The 21,610-nt window shown below is 46.8% G+C and overlaps 1 protein-coding gene across 1 annotated transcript; it reads right to left on the bottom strand.

Annotated features, from left to right (window-relative positions):
• Window positions 1–9,236: 9,236 nt before the first annotated feature.
• Window positions 9,237–13,945, bottom strand: LOC131101565 (uncharacterized). Its single transcript, XM_058046840.1, has one exon. It carries the CDS (start codon window positions 13,727–13,729, stop codon window positions 12,965–12,967), a length of 765 nt encoding a protein of 254 aa, XP_057902823.1. The 5' UTR covers window positions 13,730–13,945; the 3' UTR covers window positions 9,237–12,964.
• Between the last annotated feature and the right edge of the window lie 7,665 nt (window positions 13,946–21,610).

The following is a 21,610-nucleotide window of genomic DNA, read 5'->3' as shown; positions in this document are numbered from 1 at the left end:
ATTATATTATTTATAGCTTAACTCGACTACTATAGTTATTGGTAAGCCGGTGGGCATTTTGGTTACTGTTACATTTTGTGCCATCCTGCTGTAGTGCCCTTAAAAGCAGGAGGCATTGTTCGGTTTTCTGGCCGAGGGTATGTGCTATAATCTTCACTGCTCAGCACGATGCCCCAGAGTCTAGAACTCTGAAGTCCCCTGCGTCACAGACGGGTCTTTACCTTCTTTGTCAGACTCCCGAACAATGACTACTTTACAATGCGATTGATGTACCCAAGTACTTCTTTCTGCAATTTCAATGCAGTCGGTGTCGTTAACAATACTTGATGAGGTCCTTCCCACTTGGGAGAGTGTCAGTGTTTTCTTTTTACACTTTTATTTAGCTCAATAAAGTCCATGTGTATTACTGGATACTGTGGTTTTGGAAATTGGCCTAGGTCGCAAGCTGCCCTGGGCATTGGGTTTTGCACATGTTAAACACGCTCTACAAACATAAAAAAAATGTAGTACACTGGGTGTTAATAGTGTGACACACAGAATCAGAATCAGAAAAGGGTTTATTGCCAGGTATGATCAAACACATACTAGGAATTTGTTTTGGTGAAGTAGGCGCAGACACATCTATTAAAAAAGAATGAAAAATACAAAATATACAGAATATACAGTATAAATATATGTACACAGTCTGTTTTTTGTTTGATATTCCGGAAGTGCAGTCTGATTGTTTTTCCTAAGAGTCCAAACTGGGCGTTAATGTAACGCATATAGTGAAAGTGTCAAAGTGGCAGGATGAGGCAGAGGTGGGGTGTGAAGAGTGTCAGGGGGGGTTCTGGGCCTTGTTGATGAGGCTGATAGCAGACGGGAAGAAACTGTTCTTGTGGCGTGAGGTTTTGGTCCTGATGGACCGCAGCCTCCTGCCAGAGGGGAGCGTCTCAAAGAGTCTGTGTCCGGGCTGAGAGGGATCGGCCACAATCCTTTCTGCACGCCTCAGGGTCCTGGAAGCGTACAGATCCTGGAGGGACGGGAGATTGCAGCCAATCACCTTCTCTGCAGACCGAATGACACGCCGCAGCCTGCCTTTGTCCTTAGCAGTGGCAGCAGCGTACCAGATGGTGATGGAGGAGGTGAGGATGGACTCAATGATGGAGGTGTAGAAGTGCACTATCATTGTCTTTGGCAGGATGAATGTCTTCAGCTGCCGTAGGAATGTAGGAAGTACATCCTCTGCTGTGCCTTCTTGATGAGGGAGCTGATGTTCGGCTCCCACTTGAGGTCCTGGGAGATGATGGTACCCAGGAAGCGGAAGGACTCCACAATGTCAATGGTAGAGTCACAGAGGGTGATGGGGACAGGAGACTGTTTTTAGGGCGTTGAGCTCCAGGTTGTTCAGGTTGCACCAAGTCGCCAGATGGTCAACCTCCCACCTGTAGGCGGACTCGTCGCTGTCAGAGATGAGTCCGATGAGGGTAGTGTCGTCCGCAAACTTCAGGAGTTTGACAGACTGGTGACTGGAGGTGCAACTGTTGGTGTACAGGGAGGAGAGCAGAGGAGAAAGAACGCAGCCCTGGGGGGATCCGGTGCTGATGGTTCTTGTATCGGAGACGTGTTTCCCCAGCTTCACGCACTGTTTCCTGTCAGACAGGAAGTCTGTAATCCACCTGCAGGTGCAGTCAGGCACGCTCGGCTGGGAGAGCTTCTCCTGTTGAGACATGTGTAACACCATGGCTCAAAATAGCGGCTCACTTGATTGGTTTATCATCTGTCGACATATAAACATTTTTTGTCCAGGGTTGCTTTATTCCTAAGCCAGTGGTCAGTTTCCTGTTTTGGACTCTGTTGTTGCATGTCTGCCAGTATCTCAAAGTCTACTTGTAATTTTTTTGTGTTAAGATGGTTCAGTTCCTTTGGTGCCGCTTGTTTTACCATTTTATCAGCGAATGCATTTCCTAAAGATATTGGATCGGTATTATTTGTATGTGCCGTGCATTTACATATAGCAATTTGTTTTGGCAATTGCACTGCTTCTAGTAATGCTGTTAATAATCCTGCATGAGTTACTGGTTTTCCCGTTGATGTTATCATACCTCTGTTTTGACAATATTGTGCAAAGGTATGTACTGTTCAATATGCATATTGGCGATCAGTATAAATCGTCACCTTCTCACCTTTCCTTAATTTGCATGCTTCTGTAAGCGCTACTAATTCTGCTGCTTGCACAGAATAAGAGGATTTGTAACGGCTCTGCTTTCAACACCATATCTTGTGTAACGACTGCATAGCCTGTTATCGTTTTTCCCAAATCATTTTTCTTTGAGGAACCATCTAATAAATCACCTCTCCTTCTGTTCGTGCCTGATCTAACAAGTCTGGCCGACACTTTGCAGTTTGTGTTGTTAGGTCATAACAATCATGTGGTTGGCCTTCCCCAGGGAGTGGTAGAAGTGTAGCTAGGTTATATATTATATATGGTTATATATCTAGCAGGATATCTTCCTTCATCTTTGCCTCACTTTTCTGTCTTTTATCTGCCAACTCCTTCCAATATCAACATATATCTATTTCAGTGTTTTCTATTCCATTATTATTATTGTTGTTATTATTATTATTATTACTACTATTATTATTCTTGTTGTTTTTTGTAATATCATGTTGTCATTTGATTAATTTAGGGATGGATAATTGTCCATCAAAACCATACTTGTTAATCCATATTTCTAGATGGTTTATTTGGGTTGGTTGGAGTTGAAAAATGTAACACCAATCCTTGCAATTTAATTCTTCTTTTTTGACTTGGGGTTTCCCACTTTTATTTCCCATCTTGGGAATAATTTGGTCCCTGTTATGATGAGCTTCCTAGGGAAAACTAACAACAGGGTTGTTTGTCAGTGAGAGAGTCATGAACTTTTCTCTGAGGTAATTCTCAAGCTTCTACCCCGGTGAGGGCGGAGAATTGTTGCCTCTGCTTCCTCAAAGACTTACTCTTTTTCTCTCCCTTTAATATGAAGACCTGTCGAGTGACAAAATCTCCCATTCACACACTCATTTCTACTTTGAAAACGTTTTCGCTTTCAAACCCCGAAATGGTCTTTGCAAAAGGTACTGCAAAAGACTCAGGTCCGTCGTACTGCAAAACACTGCCGAGTCCGTCTTATTGCGTAAAACTGCCGACCCCGTCTTCCTACAGAAGACTGCCGAGTCTGTCTCTTTTGCTTGCCAGCGACTAGTATATACAAGGCTTTATTGACCTGCGGGCTGCACTCAGCTCCAGGGTTCAAGAACCCTTAGCGGGCCGCATGCGGCCCCCAGGTCTCAGTTTGCCCACCCCTGCTTTCTAACAAACATTTCGAATTTAGAACCAGTATCGTAAATAAACTCATCTTATTTGGAGCTGACGCTGGAATTAAAAAAACATGTTTGTGTCAGAGTGAGAGGTCTCACTCGCTCACATTTTAGATTTGCTGAACGCTTGTGGGCGTGGTCGTCCAGGATGATGAGATGCGTCTGGTCGCATGGAAAGAATCAGGCTGTCCGTCTTTCTTGTTGTTTGCGTTTCATGGTGCGTGGCTTGATAAAAGCTTGAAATCCACACCACATTTGGAGCTACACATTACATGAAAATACTTTTTACAAAAAACACTTTTCCACAGTCGGTGGGGCCTGAAATCAAACATGACAACAGTATCGATTGTTTAGACACATTTTCTGAAAGGATGCCTCATATTCTCAGAACTCTACACACAAATCCAAAAATCACTCACACATTTCTGAAAACCCCTCAATTGTCCTGCAAAATGAAACTTTACATCCAAAACAGTCTTCATTCTTCTCAAAATGGTGTTTTGTCTCCAAATGACGCACACCAACCACTATATGAATTGATAGGATTGCTACTACGTGCTATCCGGTCCTTGTACAAACGGGGCAGGAGTCTGGTTCGCATTGCCAGTAGTAAGTCGAGCCTGTTTCTGGTAAACGTTGGCCTCCGCCAAGGCTGCCCTTTGTCACCGATTCTGTTCACAATTTTCATGGACAGAATTTCTAGGTGCAGCCAAGGCGTTGAAGGAGTCCAGTTCGGGGGCCTTAGAATCTCATCTCTGCTATTTGCAGATGATGTGGTTCTTATGGCTTCTTCGGGCTGAGACCTTCAGCGTTTACTGGGACGGTTTGCATCTGAGTGTGAAGCGGCTGGGATGAGACTCGGTACCTCCAAATCAGAGGCCATGGTTCTCTGTCGGAAAAGGGTGGAGTGCTCCCTCCGGGTTGGGAATGAGGTCCTGCCCCAGGTGGAGGAGTTTAAGTATCTTGGGGTCTTGTTCACGAGTGAGGGAAAGTGGGAGCGTGAGGTCGACAGACGGATCGGTGCAGCCTCGGCAGTAATGCGGTCACTGTACCGGACCGTCGTGGTGAAAAGAGAGCTGGGCCGGAGGGCAAAGCTCTCAATTTACCGGTCGATCTATGTTCCCACCCTCACCTATGGTCATGAGCTTTGGGTCATGACCGAAAGAATGAGATCGCGGATACAGGCGGCTGAAATGAGTTTCCTCCGTAGGGTAGCTGGACTCACCCTAAGAGATAGCTCAGCCATCCGGGAGGGGCTCAGAGTAGAGCCGCTTCTCCTTCACATCGAGAGGAGTCAGTTGAGGTGGCTCGGGCATCTAGTCTGGATGCCTCCCGGACGCCTCCCTGGTGAGGTGTTCCGGGCATGCCGAGCCGGGAAAAGGCCCCGGGGCAGACCTAGGACACGCTGGAGGGACTATGTCTCACAGCTGGCCTGGGAACGCCTTGGTGTCCTCCCGGTGGAGCTGGAGGAGGTGGCCGGGGACCGGGAAGTCTGGGCTTCCCTACTAAGACTGCTGCCCCCGCTCCGGATAAGCGGAGGAAAATGGATGGATGGATGGAACAATGTACGAAGTGTTCATCACAGCCAACACAAAGTTCCACATACAGTGGTCTGCATCTAAATGTATACAGCTTCAGTTAAAGAAATAATAATAATCATAAACAAAAAATCAATGAATAACAAAGCAAGCAAAAGACTATGCTGCATCACGTCTTCCGTTTGGGTCAGGCCACAGCACCTCATCTACATCACATGCAAGGTTTTCTCTGGCCAAGCAGCGGGGGAAATATCACCTAGCATGGCGAATCCAGTCATGGAAAGCATCCGCTGGAATCTCTCTACATGCATCTTCCATAGCTTGGAGAAGGGGATTGTGTGGTTGTGGATTTCTGACCCTTTGCCCAGCCTCCCTCATTCTTAGACACTAATTGTAAAAATGTGTGCCAGGTGTTTACCCATGTGACGAGTCTGTGTGAATAATAGGAATATTAATTTGACTGTTTTGAGTGGCATTGTGTTCTTTGTGAAAACAAGAAGTTTACTTCATGAAAATTGTGCCAAAACTCAGAGAATTGTGTGTAGTGTTTTGAAAAAAGTGTGTTGCAGATCTGCAGTCTGAGTGTAAAGCAGGACTTGTGCTTCTAGTTTAGCAGACTTGGTTCATGGAGTTGGTGCATTGGTTATATGTTGTGGTCATTGTGTCTCAGGCATCACAAATTGGGTGTAAACCATCGAGAAAAACTGTAACACTTCGTACATGGTTTTTCTGTGAAAAATAAAAAAAATATTCATGTGTAATTTTGTGTTCTGAGTCAAAAAAATGCATAAAACCCCCCAAAAAACAATTCTAAAATATTTTGCAAGAAGTGTCACACAGAACCCAAAAAGGCCCGAGTCATGATGAATATGATGTAATCAGTGTTTTACACTGAGCACATCAGTGTTCAACTGGTTCATATAAATGTTTGTTCATATCGTGGTTGGTGTGCATCATTTGGAGACAAAACACCATTTTGAGAAGAATGAAGACTGTTTTGGATGTAAAGTTTCATTTTGCCGGAGAATTGAGGGGTTTTCAGAAATGTGTGAGTGATTTTTGGATTTGTGTGTAGAGTTCTGAGAATATGAGGCATCCTTTCAGAAAATGTGTTTAAACAATCGAGAAAAACTGTAAGTCAATTGGTCTTAAGCATAGGGCCGGGACCCAGACTTGGGCCTCAAGCGCTTCCTATAGGGCCACAAAAACTTAGGGCTACAAGGGTTGTGGGACTGCATAGTAGGTTATCAACTGAAGACACCAGAAATCGGCTCGCCGCTATGTTACTGTATGTTATCCATGAGACGCTCAATTACAGTGCAGCTTCTGACCAGATGGTTGTTTGGTGTGGATGCCGTGATGCTCAAAACATGGCCCATCTCCGAAGTTCTTATTCATCTGTCTGTTCTACCAAAAATGTCCCCAAGCATGTGGAAAGCAGCTCCATTTTGACAAGTGGAGAGTTCTACGGTAAACTATAGACCCACCAGTGTCCAAGGTAACAGAGATTACGGAGAACCTGCCAGCAAAACAAATGATTAATCGTTTAAACGCCGCACCCTTTGTTCTACACCCCTTACAATTAGAGCCAATTTAGATCCAATTTAGAGGCAATTACTCCACCCAAGCTGAAACTTGTTATTTCACTGAAAACATCAGTTGGTGGTGTCATGATCCTGGATCTCAAGAAGGCAAACATTCATTTTGAATGACTGGTCTCTGGTCTCGCTGATTGCCTGGAGGACAGATAGGTCCACAGAAGACGTAATCTAACGCTCCAGTCATTGCCGGGGCACCTGGAGAACAAGACCTACGTAAAGACTACAACTCAGCATCCAGGACCTCTCACTGACATCTAGGTCCCCAATCGGCTCCTGGATTAAACACTTCCTGATCAACCACCCTCAGTCTGTCCGTTCTCCTGGTATCATCTCTCACAGGTTCTCCTCAGGCTTGTCCCCCTTCCCACCCAACCAACAGCATCTGTAACGATGTGGATTATACTACCTTGGTTGGCTTAATCAATGCTTGGTTAGCATCTAACTTTTGACAGTCAACTGGGGAAATTTTGTATTTGGTTCGTGTACATTTTCTGCTTAGGGTACAACACTGCAAGCGTCTTGTCAGGTTAGTACACACTGTTTGAGTCCAACTGTGTTCTTCGTGTATTTTTGATCACCAATCATCTTTAGCTTCTAACGAAGAAGAAAGCCTGCTAAGTTACAAAATGGCACCCAGACCAGGAAGTCAGATAGGTAGCCCATCTATGATGTCATCAGTAGTTGATTCTCAAAAATGTTCACCCACAACAACCTTTTGTAGTTGTACTATTGTAATATAGTATAGAAATGATGATGTGTGTCTTTGTGTGCAGTGTTTGTATTCGTCTTATGGAAAAATGGATTCAGTGGCACCTTGTGAAAGCTATCAGTGATGCTAACCAAGGGTCCACGGTACCGGTCTTCCTATCCACATTTGCTTTATTTCTAGTTTCTATTTTGTTTTGAATGCCCTAATCTAAGGTTTCACTGCCTGAGTGTCTTTCGTATTTGGTAATAATAATAATGTGCGCTGCTGTGGAGGAAGCACCCGTTCAATGTTGTTGTGTCCTCTGGTGCAGTGACAGTAAAAGCCCATTCTAGTGCATATTCTAGTCCAGGGGTCGGCAACCTTTACTATGAAAAGAGCCATTTCACCCACTTGCCCACTAAAGAAAAATAGCCTGGAGCCGCAAAACGTTGTATGTTTAAAACAACATTGGAGGGAAAAAAAAAGACGAGTTGGAGTACTCTTGCTAGTACTGGAGATAAACTTTTGTTTTTAAATGAGCTCTAATTTATTTTTTAGAATTGTCAAATAACTCATTAATAATAATTAATAACTCAAATAACTCAAAGTATTACTCATTTCCCTTCATGTTAACCTGTCAGAGAGAACTGGATAGCATCCTGTCTGCTCATTCAGTCACCAGTCAGAACTCAGTCAGGATGCATTCATGGTCTCACACAAAGTTGGATTTTTGTAAACTCATAACAAAGACGTGCATTTTCACCACACGGGTGCTAAAAAATATTCAAGCATTGCAAAGGGAGCCGCAACAAAGAGGCTGGAGAGCCACATGCGGCTCTGGAGCCGCGGGTTGCTGACCCCTGTTCTAGTCTATTGGAAAACACTCCCAGTGAATCCAGTTTGACTTCTCTTCATTCTACCAGACCTCTGCATACGAACATGATGCCTCTTTGTCACAAATAGGCATCCTAAAAGGCGGGAGGACTCACCACACAAACTTCCTGTCCTGGGCTCTGTTCTTACATGCCGATGAAATAAAGAACCTGACGTCAAGACGTGTCCCACCCTCATTAAGCTGATCAAAGCATTTATTCTAATTAGTTTTTACTGTTGGGAGTAAGTCCATTGTTGCTTGTATTGTTCGAGTTGGTGCGTAATGGATACAATCTTGTCAGGTGACATTTCCAACCATTTGTTGTTTCCGCAAGAATGAAGGATGCTTTCTTGAAGGACTCTTCGGATGTGAGAGTACATTGCTGGAGCTCCAGCAGGACTTCCAGGTACGAGAGAGCACTCGGCGACCCCGCCGCTGGGAAGGCTTGCCACCTGATGTGATGGATTATATAATAAAATATAGTAATTCTTTGGGTTGTTAGTATAGCCTTCTGGCCGTCACAGCCATATGGCTCCCAGTGATACGTTAGCATCTCTGATGATCTGATGATCACAGCCATCACAAACTCGATCAAGTGTATGTTCTTCACATGCCGTATTAAACGGAAGCTTTTTAACGTGCCATCACCGCCTGGCATGTGTTGGTAGTTCACTTCCACACGAAAGACGTGATTGATTATGTTTTGGTATGCCTCTTCACTCACCAATAATAATAATTCATTCATTTTCTATGCCACTTATCCTCTGGGGAGGGGTATGCTGGAGCCTATCCCAGCTGTCTTCAGGCAAGAGGGGGGGTACACCCTGGACTGGTGGCCAGCCAATCCCAGGGCACATATAGACAAACAACCATTCAAACTCACATTCATACCTATGGACAATTTGGAGTGGCCAATTAACCTAGCATGTTTTTGGAATGTGGGAGGAAACCGGAGTACCCGGAGAAAAGCCACGCATGCACGGGGAGAACATGCCACTCATAATAGTAATAATAGTAATAGTAATAGTAATAGTAATAGTAATAGTAATAGTAATAGTAATAGTAATAAAAGTAAAAGTATTAGTAATGTAATCGTAAAAGTAATAGTCATGTAATAGTAATAGTAATAGTAATAGTAATAGTAATAGTAATAATGTAATAGTGATAATGTAATAGTCAAGTCAAGTCAAGTCAAGTCAAGTCAAGTTTATTTATATAGCCCTTAATCACAAAAGAGCCTCAAAGGGCTTAACAAGCAGGCAACAGAAGAAGACAGACAATAGACGACAAACGACATCCCCTGATCTGAACCCCCATCAGGGCAAGGAAAAACTCAAAACCCATTAGGGAAAAAGAAACCTTGAGAAGGGACCGCAGATGGGGGAATCCCCCTTCTAGGATGACCAGGCTGCAATGGATGTGGAGAGGTTTACATGTGACAGTTAAATATAAACATAGAGTATAATAGTCCAGGTCCAAGATGTGATGCCATTAGGACAGTTGGGCAGCCACGGGTCTTGAGATGATCACTATCCCTCTGCTGCAGCGCCTCCAAGGTAGGCCACGTCCGATGTCCAGTTTCGTCAAGGCAAACTTCCAAAACAGCCTCTCCTGGACCCCCCCCCCCTCAGCCGGGGGGGGCGGTATGGGAGAGAGAAGGAGCGGCAGTCAAAACAGGCAGGGAATATTTTTAACTAAACGCTAAAGTATAGAAATGAGTCTTAAGTCGGGACTTGAACATTTCTACTGAGGTAGCAGCTCTAATATTAACAGGTAGATCATTCCACAACGTTGGGGCCCGAATGGAAAAGGCTCTAGAGCCCGCATACTTCTTTCTGGCTCTCGGGATAGTCAAAAGACCGGCGTGTTGTGAGCGTAGGTTTCTAGACGGAGCATAGGGTACAATTAGGTCAACCAGATAAAAAGGTGCCAACCCATGTCATATTTTGTAAACCAGAAGCAGTACCTTAAAGTCACATCTTAAATGAACTGGGAGCCAGTGCAGGTTGGCTAGTATTGGTGAAATATGGTCACACTTACGTGTCCTTGTAAGAAGTCGCGCTGCAGCATTTTGTACTAACTGCAAGCTTTTGAGACTCGCCATTGGAAGACCAGAAAGCAGTACATTACAGTAGTCAAGGCGAGACGTGACAAATGCATGGACTAGGGTCTCTGCATCAGAGGTGGATAGAATAGGTCGTATCTTCGCAATATTGCGAAGATGAAAAAATGCTATTTTAGTAACATTCTTAATGTGTTTATGAAAGGATAGAGTCGGGTCCAATATCACACCCAGATTTTTCACAGAGTCACTTTGGGAAATTATGCTATTATCAAAACTCAGAGTGGTGTCCTTAAACAGGCGGCTCTGTTTAGCAGGGCCGATGATCACCATCTCAGTTTTATCAGAGTTCAGGAGTAAAAAGTTACAGGACATCCAATGTTTAATATCAATGAGGCAAGCCTCCAAATTAGAGCAGTCCCGCGGGTCAGTTAACTTTAGTGGGACATATAGCTGAGTGTCATCAGCATAAGAGTGAAAGCTAATCTTATGTTTGCGAATGATGTCGCCAAGCGGCAACATGTAAATGTTAAACAAAAGAGGGCCGAGCACTGAACCTTGTGGAACTCCACAAGTGACACCACAGAACTCTGAAGTCATATCATCACAAACGACACGATGCGTCCGATCCTTAAGGTAGGATCTAAACCAAGAGAGTACCGGACCAGTAACACCAATATATGTTTGAAGGCGTTCCAGTAGGATAGAGTGATTGACAGTGTCGAAAGCAGCACTGAGATCAAGTAATAACAATATTGTAGATGTGTCACAGTCCATAGAAAGAAGAAGATCATTCGTCACTTTTGCAAGGGCTGATTCAGTGGAATGGTTTCTCCTGAAACCAGACTGAAAAGGTTCAAAGAGATCACCCAAAGCCATGTGGTCATTGAGCTGTTGTGCTACAATTCTTTCAAGGATCTTGGACAGAAATGGGAGGTTAGACACCGGCCTATAGTGGGAAATACTCCCGGGGTCGAGGGTTGGTTTCTTCAGCAGGGGTCGAATCACTGCAGTCTTGAAAGCTGCAGGCACAGTGCCAGATGAGAGTGATAGATTAAATATATTTAAGAGTGAGGGGGCTAGAATTGGGAACAGTTCTTTAACAAGTTTCCCAGGAAGCGGGTCAAGCAGACATGTTGTCTGCTTTGCTGTACTGACAAGTTTTGTAAGCTCGTCCAGAGATACTTCCTCAAAGTAGGAGAAACTAGTGGGACAGAGGCTGGAAGTAGTCCCAGCAGCGATCATGGCGGTTGACATGTTAAGCCCGTCTGGCGGTAGGGAGTACTTTATTTCCTTCCTGATGAGCTCAACTTTATTTGCGAAGAATCGCAAGAACTCATCGGCTGAGAAGGGGGAACTACTAGGAGAGGTCCTCTTCTGGGTTAGCAGTGCCACTGTGTCGAATAAGTATTTAGGGTTATTTTTATGGAGGTCAATTAGTCTAGAGAAATAGTTGTTTTTTGCCGCAACAAGAGCCTGTTTATATTTAGTCAGACTATCCCCCCATGCCTGTCGGAAGACCTCAAGTTTAGTTGCACGCCATCTGCGCTCCAATCTCCGACAAAATTGTTTCAGCCTTCGAGTTTCAGCTGTAAACCAAGGAGTAAGTCTTTTGACATGACACTTAAATCTCAAAGGTGCAACAGTATCAAGAGCTTTACATAACACCTTGTTGAAATCATTTGTAAGGTTGTCTATAGGACCCTTATAGGAAGGGAAAGAGGATACCACTGAGGGCAGTAACTCAGCAAGTGCAGTAGCAGTCGAAGAACTAATATTACGACTGCTAGAGCACTGGTTCCGGTCCAAGCGGTGGGATTGGGTCAAGATTTCAAATGTTATAAAATAATGGTCAGACACAGTGGTTACGTAAGGGAGGACTGTTACGTTGGAGGTCCTAATACCTCGAATTAAAACCAGATCCAGGGTATTACCACTGATATGGGTTGGCTCATTAATTAATTGAACAAAATCAAAGGTATCGATTATTGTCTGAAAAGCCACACTAAGGGACTCTTCAGGAGAATTGACATGGATATTGAAATCACCCATGAGTACAATATTGTCTGCGTGGGTTACCAGGTCTGCAATAAATTCAGAAAATTCATCCAAGAAGCCCGAGTACGGACCAGGAGGACGATAGAGAAGTGCTAGATAAAATGGTAATGATGCGGTCGATCGCAAAACGAGGACCTCAAAAGTTTTAATTTCAGATTTTGACCAAGTGCTGAGGTTAAGAGCAGATTCATGGATGAGAGCAACACCCCCACCTTTCCTATTAGGACGTGAGACCTGAGAACTCAAAAAATTAGGTGGAGACGCCTCATTAAGGGATATAAATTCGTTTGGTTTTAACCAGGTCTCGCAAAGACCCATTATGTTGAGATTATGATCTCTTATCAGATCATTAATGAGCACAGCCTTTGAGGAGAGCGATCTAATATTCATAAGACCAATTTTCGTAAAGGTTGGCTGACTGAGGCTGTTCACTCCCAAAGAATTGATAGTAGTAATATTAACAAGATTGCTCCGTCTAGAACCCATGCCATATTTTGACTTGTTGTACACACGATAAGAAGTCAAGACCATAGGGGTCTGATAGTTGTTTGTTGAATCATCACTAGTACAAGAGGGAGGTTCAAGTTTATCACGAGGCCCTACCTCAGTAGAAGGCAAGACAGACTGTGGTGCATTTATGGGTTGTGAATCTGTATGCATAGTATGTTGCTTTATTCTACAGAAAGGGCAATGTGTATTGTTCAAGTCCGGCATAGCGCCAGTTAACCATAACCTTACAGACTCCACACCCGTTCTAACAGGCTCGCTAATCACCTGTCCCCCGGCTTGTTCTAGTGCAGGAAGTCATGTGGGACTTAAACAGTAATCTATATTTCTGGAAAGGGTAAGAGCACCTTCCCTATTAGGGTGAAGGCCATCTCTACCAAACAGTCGGGGGTTCCTCCAGAAGGAAGGCCAGTTATCTACAAACTGAAATCCCTGTTCATTACAGAAGCCAGCCAGCCACCGGTTTAGCGAGAATAATCTACTAAACCTCTCATCATTGCCTCTCGCAGGCAAGGGACCAGAGACAACTACTCGATGCCGACACATCTTTCTGGCGAGATTACAAGTCCTTGCTATGTTCCTTTTTGTAATCTCTGATTGCCTCATCATAGTGTCATTGGAGCCGACGTGTATCACTATATCAGAGAAACTAGTGTTATTTGCTTTATGTTGGTGTTTGGACCTGTTGCGAGTCAGCTCCCTAAGGCTAGCTTCAATATCGGGTGCTCTGGCCCCAGGAATACACATTACGGTGGCTGGGTTCTTGAGCTTAATGTTACGGGTGATGGAGTCACCTATAACTAATGTGCGGGAGCCAGTAGACTGTGACATAGTGGGGCTTTCTAAGGGAGTGTAACTGTTATGCGTCTGAATTGGCTCACCGCGGTTAGCCGGCCGCTTAGGGCTAATGCTAACCAGACTAGTAGGTTGGCTACAACCTACGCTATCCGGTGTGCCCGCCACATCTATCGTTACGAAATTACTCTGCTCTAGTTGGCGGACACGTTCCTCCAGCAGGGAAAGCCTCTCAAGGAGGAGGGAGCAGGAATTGCAAGAAGCCATACTCACGTTTCTTGTTGATCGGCGAGTTAGTAGGAAGCTCGAAGAACAACTCCGGTGACACCGCTGGAAGTCCAAGTCGACGGGCAAGCTTGGTCCAGTCAGTCGTTTTAGTTTATAAAAGAAGAAAAATATATATATATATATTGTTTGAGAAAAAAAAAGTCTAGAAGAAAAGATCTGTTGAAGATCGGAATGAACGGAGCTAGCTTAAATCAACGAGCGAGCGCGCGAGCGGTCTGTCAACACAGGAAGAGTAACAGTATTGTAATAGTAATGTAATAGTAATGTAATAGCAATAGTAACAGTAATAGTAATAAATGTATAGTAATAATAGTAATAATAGTAATATAGTAATAAAAGTATTAGTAATGTAATAGTAAAAGTAAGTTCTGTAATAGTAATAGTAATGGTAATAAAAGTAAAAGTATTAGTAATGTAATGGTAAAAGTAAGTAATGTAATAGTAATGTAATAGTAATAGTAATAAAAGTAAAAGTATTAGTAATGCAATAGTAAAAGTAAGTTATGTAATAGTAATAGTAATAGTAATGTAATAGTAATAGTAATGTAATAGTAATAGTTATAGTAATACTAATAAATATTAATACTAATATTAATCCCTCAACATCCAGAGCGTTGAGGAATTCTGGGTGGAACTCATCCACCCCCGGAGCTTTGCCACTGAGGAGCATTTTGACCACCCCAGATACCTCAGCCACGGTGATGGCACTGTCCACGTATGTGTCCTCAGACTCTGCTTCCTCTATGGAAGGTATGTCAGTGGGATTGAGAAGGGCCTCAAAGTATTCCTTCCACCATCTGACTACATCCCCAGTCTAGGTCAGCAGGGCCCCGTCTCCACTGTAAACAGTGTGGACCGGGCACTGCTTCCCTTTTCTGAGGCGCCGAACGGTTTGCCAGAACCTCTTCGAGGCCGACCAAAAGTCGTGCTCCATGGCTTCACGGAATTCCTCCCACACACGTGTTTTTGCCTCGACAACCGCCGAAGCCGCGAACCGTTTGGCCTGACGGTACCTGTCAGCTGCTGTCAAGCCATCAATGCTCAATAGGACTCCTTCTTCAGCTTGGCGGCAGCCCTGACCTCTAGTGTCCACCATCGGGTTCGGGGCCTGCCGCCATTACTGGCACCGACCACCTCAGCAATGGAGGCACGCAATATGGCCCATTCAGACTCAATATCCTGGCCCTCCCCCGGGATGCAGGAGAAGCTCTGCCGCAGGTAAGAGTTGAAGACTCGACAAACAGGAGACTCTGCCAGACGTTCCCAGCACACCCTCACTACTTGTTTGGGTCTACCAGGTCTGTCCAGCATCCTCCCCCGCCATCTAATCCAACTCATCACCAGGTGGTGATCAGTTGACAACTCAGCCCCTCTCTTCACCCGCGTGACCAGAACATGCGGACGCAGGTCTGATGATACGACTACAAAGTCGATCATAGAACTGCGGCCTTGGGTGTCCTGGCGCCAAGTGCACTTATGGACATCCCTATGTTGGAACATGGTGTTAGTTATGGACAAACTGTGGTTTACACAGAACACCGCACGGGTTCAGATCAGGGAGGCCGTTCCTCCCAATCACGCCCCTCCAGGTCACACTGTCATTGCCCACATGGGCGTTGAAGTCTCCCAGGAGAACGACGGAGTCACCAGTTGGGGGTGCTCTCCAGCACCCCCCTGATGGACTCCAAGAAGGCCGGGTACTCCGAACTGCCATTTGGCGCATACGCACAAATGACAGTCATGACCCTTTCCCCAGCCCGAAGGCATAGGGAAATGACCCTCTCGTTCACCCTCTCAACACAGAGGCACCAAGCCGGGGGGCTATTAATAAGCCCACTCCAGCTCGCCGCCTCTCCCCTGCAGCAACTCCAGAGTAGAACAAGGTCCAGCCCCTCTCGAGGAGTTTGGTTGCAGAACCCAAACTGTGGGTCGAGGTGAGTCCGACTATGTCTAGTCGGAATATCTCAACCTCTCGCACAAGTTCAGGTTCTTTCCCCACCAGAGAAGTGACATTCCATGTCCCAAGAACTAGATTTGGCCGCCGAAGACCAGGTCGCCCAGGCACCCGCCCTTGACCGCCACCCAACACACAATTCACCGGACCCTTATGCTTGCCCCCGTAGGTGGTGGGTCTACAAAGGGGAGATCCCGTGGGGCTTCTACAGGCTGGGCCCGGCCGGGCCCAACATCAACTGGATGTTGAGGGACTGTCTTGGCTGGCACGTCTCTTCAACATTGTGTGGAAGTCGGGAACAGTACCTTTGGATTGGCAGACCGGGGTGGTGGTCCCCCTTTTCAAGAAGGGTGACCGGAGGGTGTGTTCCAACATAGGGGGATCACACTCCTCAGCCTCCCTGGGAAAGTGCTGGAGAGAAGGGTACAACCGTTGGTCGAAACTCTGTTACAAGTGGTCCAATGCGGTTTTCGTCCTGGTCGTGGAACACTGGACCAGTTCTACACCCTCACGAGGGTGCTTGAGGGTGCATGGGAGTTTGCCCAACCAGTCTACATGTGATTTGTGGATCTGGAAAAGGCATTCGACCATGACCCTTGTGGCCTTTGGGGGGTGCTCCGGGAGTACGGGATTGGTGGCACGCTACTACGTGCTATGCCAGTAGTAAGTCGAGCCTGTTTCCAGTAAACTTTGGCCTCCGCCAAGGCTGCCCTTTGTCACCGATTCTGTTCACAATTTTCATGGACAGAATTTCTAGGCGGGGCCAAGGTGTTGAGGGAGTCCACTTCGGGGGCCTTAGGATCTCATCACTGCTATTTGCAGATGATGTGGCCTCTTCGGGCTGCGACCTTCAGCGTTTACTGGGACGGTTTGCATCTGAGTGTGAAGCGTCTGGGATGAGACTCAGTACCTCCAAATCAGAGGCCATGGTTCTCAGTCAGAAAAGGGTGGAGTGCTCCCTCCGGGTTGGGAATGAGGTCCTGCCCCAGGTGGAGGAGTTTAAGTATCTCTGGGTCTTGTTCACGAGTGAGGGAAGGTGGGAGCGTGAGGTCGACAGACGGATCGGTGCAGCCTCGGCAGTAATGCGGTCACTGTACCGGACCGTCGTGGTGAAAAGAGAGCTGAGCCGGAAGGCAAAGCTTTCAATTTACCGGTCGATCTATGTTCCCACCCCCACCTATGGTCATGAGCTTTGGGTCATGACGGAAAGAATGAGATGGCGGATACAGGCGGCTGAAATGAGTTTCCTCCGTAGGGTAGCTGGACTCACCCTAAGAGATAGGGTGAGGAGCTCAGTCATCCGGGAGGGACTCAGAGTAGAGCCGCTTCTCCTTCACATCAAGAGGTGTCAGTTGAGGTGGCTCGGGCATCTAGTCCGGATGCCTCCCGGACGCCTCCCTGGTGACGTGTTCCGGACATGCCCAGCCGGGAAAAGGCCCCGGGGCAGACCTAGGACACGCTGGAGGGATTATGTCTCACAGCTGGCCTGGGAACGCCTTGGTGTCCTCCCGGTGGAGCTGGAGGAGGTGGCCGGGGACCGGGAAGTCTGGGCTTCCCCACTAAGACTGCTGCCGCTGCGACCTGGACCCGGATAAGCGGAGGAAAATGCATGAATGAATAGTAATAGTAATAGTAATAGTAAAAGTAACATTAACATTAAGTAATAAAGTAATAGTAATAAAGTAATAGTAATGTAATAAAGTAATAGTAATGTAATAGTAATATTAATAAATGTAAAAGTATTAGTAATGTAATAGTAAAAGTAATAGTCATGTAATCGTAATCGTAATCGTATAGTAATAGTAATAGTAATAGTAATAGTAATAGTAATAGTAATAGTAATAGTAAAAGTAACATTAACATTAACATTAACATTAACATTAACATTAACATTAACATTAACATTAACATTAACATTAACATTAACGTCACGACAGGTGGAGAGAGCCGGTCTGGAACCCAAAATGCAGCGACACATTCGTGTAACAAAGGGTGTCCACTAGAAAAAACAAGGCAAAAGTAGAAACCAAAAGCAGAGTCCAAAAGTGCAACTCAACAGAGAAGAAAAAACACAGCAGCAACCGGCTCAAACTCCCAGCTGACGTCATCGGGAACATCACCCTCCATCGTGTCCACCGGCTGGGAGCCAAGAAGAAGTCAGAAAGCCAGAAAATAGAAGGCCGAAACCCATCGGGGCAAAATTTGATCACTTCAAGCAGAAGGAGCAGGTGAAAGGCCGAGAGCTGACGGGGACGGACTTCAGCGGGAACAACCATTTTCCAAGGGAGATCCTCGACAGACGCCGTCGCCTGTTCCCTGTCCGAAAGAAGTTCATCACCGAGGGGTGCCGAGCTGTCATCACGGTGGATAAACTCTTTGTCAATGGACAGCTATACCGCAACCATGGTATAACTATTAATCATCCCAATATGGTATGTGAACATCCCCAATGCTAATAAGGTAACATCTTACTTCACAGCAACATGATGACAAGCTCACCCCTTGTTAACGCCTGCACTCTGCTCTCAAATGAACCCCCATTTTCCTCCCTTGCCTGTCGCTTCATTCTTTCCCTCCCTCTTTCCTCTTTCACTCACTTATCTTCCCGTCTGTCACCTGTCTGTCTTCTGCATCAACATGTCTCGACAGCTCACACACACTCACAAAGTCACAAACCAGCAAATACAAACATTGAATACATAAAGACACACATTTACACACAGGTGGCTCGTACTGTACATCTGATACACAATCCTTCATCACTGCCTTACACACATGCATACACAAATATTACACCTTCACTAGTTAGATCAGGAGGACTACATCATAATATACCTATGTGCAATTTAAGCATATATTTAAATGTATATGCTTACAGTACCTACAGGTACATATACTTCACATTGGTACATCTATACACACACATCACCATAAGCTAGTCTAGGATGTCCTCATTGCAATTTGCCACTCGGAATGTCAGGGGAGTCGGGTCTGGAGAAAAAAGACAAAAAATGTTGAACCATCTAAAGAATATCCAAGCAGACAACAGCCGTATACATGGACCCAAATATTCCAATTCCATTCAGGTTATTTGCTCAAACGGAAAGAATGTAACTGTCACGCTGCGCTGTGACATGTGCTTCTACCTTGTGTTGCTGTTTGGGGGTACGTCTGGGTTTCGTGTTATTTGAACCCTTACTGCTCTCCTTATGCTTTTGCAGACGCGGACCTCCCCTGAGTTGGGCGGAGCTACCAGACGGGCGCAGCTGCTGCCAATTCATCCCAATTTCCGGTCTCCCTCATTAGGCACTGAGCTGCGGCAGGAGGGTGCTGGATTATTCCTTTGTGGACGTGACAGACCAGCTCTGAGCTGTTGCCGTGCTCCTGTACCCCTTCAGCACTGCTTACGCCTCTGCCACGCACCCTCCTACCCGTCCGGTAGCCCGCATGCCTGTAGGACTGCGTATTGTCTTTTGAGGTAATTTGTGTTGTGCCTGCCGGCACTTAGTCACGGAGCCCCCTCTTTTGTGCTCCGTCGTTTTTCGTTACTCGTACCTCACTCACTGGACAATTAAAGACTTTAAAGACCTTACCTGAGCCTGCTGTGTCCTGCATCTGGGGATCAAACCGCCGCGCACGCACCCTAGCCCTGACAGTAACCTTTGTATACACCTTATTCCGAAAGAAAAGTGCCAATCCAAATAAATATATAATCGGATTCCCAGGGGTGGAATATTCCTTTCCCCAATCCGATTGAGGTATCTTGTACCCGCTCAAACGGAAAGTTGTCAGGGTGCGTTCTTCTTCCTGGTGTTTTTCTTCTTCTGTTGTTTATTGACGGTTGGCAAGCAGCTTTGGTGTGCATTAGCGCCATCTGTGGAACAGAATCTAAACCCTTCTATACGCCATTCACTAGTCCAGTTTTATTCAAAAAGAAAATACATATCTATATAAAACATGTGCAGAGCTTCATTATAAAATATTAGCAAAATTGGACTTTATCTTTTCCTGTTCCCGGGTGCGTTCTTTCAGCGAATGCTGAGATATGACGTAACATGCAGCTCCAGATGTTCTTCCATTTAAAAGAATGGAGGCCAAATCAAGTTTGTTTTTGATTCAAACTAAATTTCAAGACTGGACGAAGGAAAAACTGGCACTACGGAGTTATTGTCACGGTGCGGCATGTCTGTGTTGCGGTGCGACCCCAGGATGCAGAGAGCAGGACCAAATGCAGGTAAAATAATATTTATTTTAGCAATAATAGCAGCAGAAGAAAACGCAACTCAACTAGCTGACGGACAAACAACAATAATCCCACACAGGGAGAAGCACACACCTGAACTAAATAGACACTGAAATTAGGGACAGGTGTGGGTAACTATGACAACGAACGAAGACAGGGCAAAACAGGAAGTTAAATACCTCCAAAACGGAAACCAAAGCCCAGACAGGAAACTCAAACCCAAACTGTCACTTAGGAACCCACACAGGGCGTGACAGTACACCCCCCTCAAGGACGGATCCCAGACATCCAAAACAGTTAGAAGTCAAAGAGGGATGGGTGGTGGGGGGACCGGAGGTGGGTCGCCGACGGGACCCTTCTGGGGGCCGGCCGGGACGGCAGGCCCGGCGGAGCCAGCAAGACCCCTCCAAGTGATGGAGGGAATGGTTGGGTCGGCGGAGGTGGTAAGCACTCTCCGGGGCGCGCCCTCAACTATGCGCGAGGTAGGCCTCCTCAGGGGGGCGCCCTGGGTGCAGAACCTGGGCTCTGGCAGGGAGTCTAGAAGCAGGAGGCGTCCGGCCCTGACGTGGCGACGGTGAAGCAGGAGGGGTTCGGTCCTGACACGGCGACGGTGAAGCAGGAGGCATCCGGCCCTGACGCGGCGACGGAGAAGCAGGAGGCGTCCATACCAGAGCCTCTCCATCTGCTCCAGCCAGCCCTGCTCCTTGTCTTGCAGGTGGAGTGGGCTGTGCCTCCTCACTCTCCCAGCAGGCAGCGCCATCCTCCCTGTCCATTGGTGCAGCAGGTGGTACTAGCCCCCCCTCTCGAAGGTCGAAGGCGGATCCCAGACGCCGTCATCAGCGGAAGGCGAAACCAGGGAAGGGACGAAGAGGGCTTGGAGGAGGGTCACTGGGTCCTCCAGGTCAGCTGCCCAGGCTTGTTTGGGCTTGAAGCTGCGTGGCTTGGGCACGGGAGGAATCAGGGACGGCGTGCAGCTTGGCACTGGAGCCGGGTCTTGGGAACCCCTGGGGCTGCGCGGCTTGGGCACAGGCGGAATCCGGGACGCCACGCAGCTTGGCACGGGAGCCGGGTCTTGGGAACCCTTGGGGCTGCGCGGCTTGGGCACTGGAGGAATCTGAAACGCCTCGCCGTTTGGCACGGGAGCCGTTGGTGGGTGCACGACGGGCTGCGACTCGGCAACAACGAGAGGGTAGAGCTGTGCCGTGGCGTGACATGGCGAGGCGAAAGAGGGCGGCCACACCTCTTGGCGACGTGCCGTGCAACGGCGATGCCGCCGCGTCGGAGGGTGTGCAGCGGGCACTGGGAACACCGAAGCCATGGGCACTAACGTGCAGTCTGGCCCCCATACCATAGCCTCCAGCTCCTCCGGCGTGTACATCGCACACGCCTGCTCCAACGCCTTGAAAAACTGCCGGGTCCACTCGTCGAACTCGAGATCTCCGTCGGGTTCGTCGAAACCGGCATGGCAGGAGGGCGGGTGCACCTTGGCTTGGCATGGAGGGGAGAATGAGCGTGGCTTCGCCTTCCGGCTTGCGTCGGCGTCACGGCCGGTCTGGAGTGTCGTCGGTGGGTCCGGGATAAAACCACGCCATTGAAACGAGCGTGTCGTCCGGCCCGCGCACCATTTCCTCCAGTTCTGATGGCGGTCTCGCCATCTCCTCAT

Source organism: Doryrhamphus excisus, chromosome 14 (assembly GCF_030265055.1).
Source record: "Doryrhamphus excisus isolate RoL2022-K1 chromosome 14, RoL_Dexc_1.0, whole genome shotgun sequence".
In the NCBI taxonomy this organism is placed as follows: domain Eukaryota; kingdom Metazoa; phylum Chordata; class Actinopteri; order Syngnathiformes; family Syngnathidae; genus Doryrhamphus; species Doryrhamphus excisus.
Note: the sequence above shows the minus strand (reverse complement) of the source record. Positions and strands in the feature narration are given on the sequence as shown.

Bases quoted from the DNA above. Each gene is read 5' to 3' on its own strand.
- LOC131101565 (XM_058046840.1), bottom strand. From the start codon at position 13,729: ATGGCTTCTTGCAATTCCTGCTCCCTCCTCCTTGAGAGGCTTTCCCTG.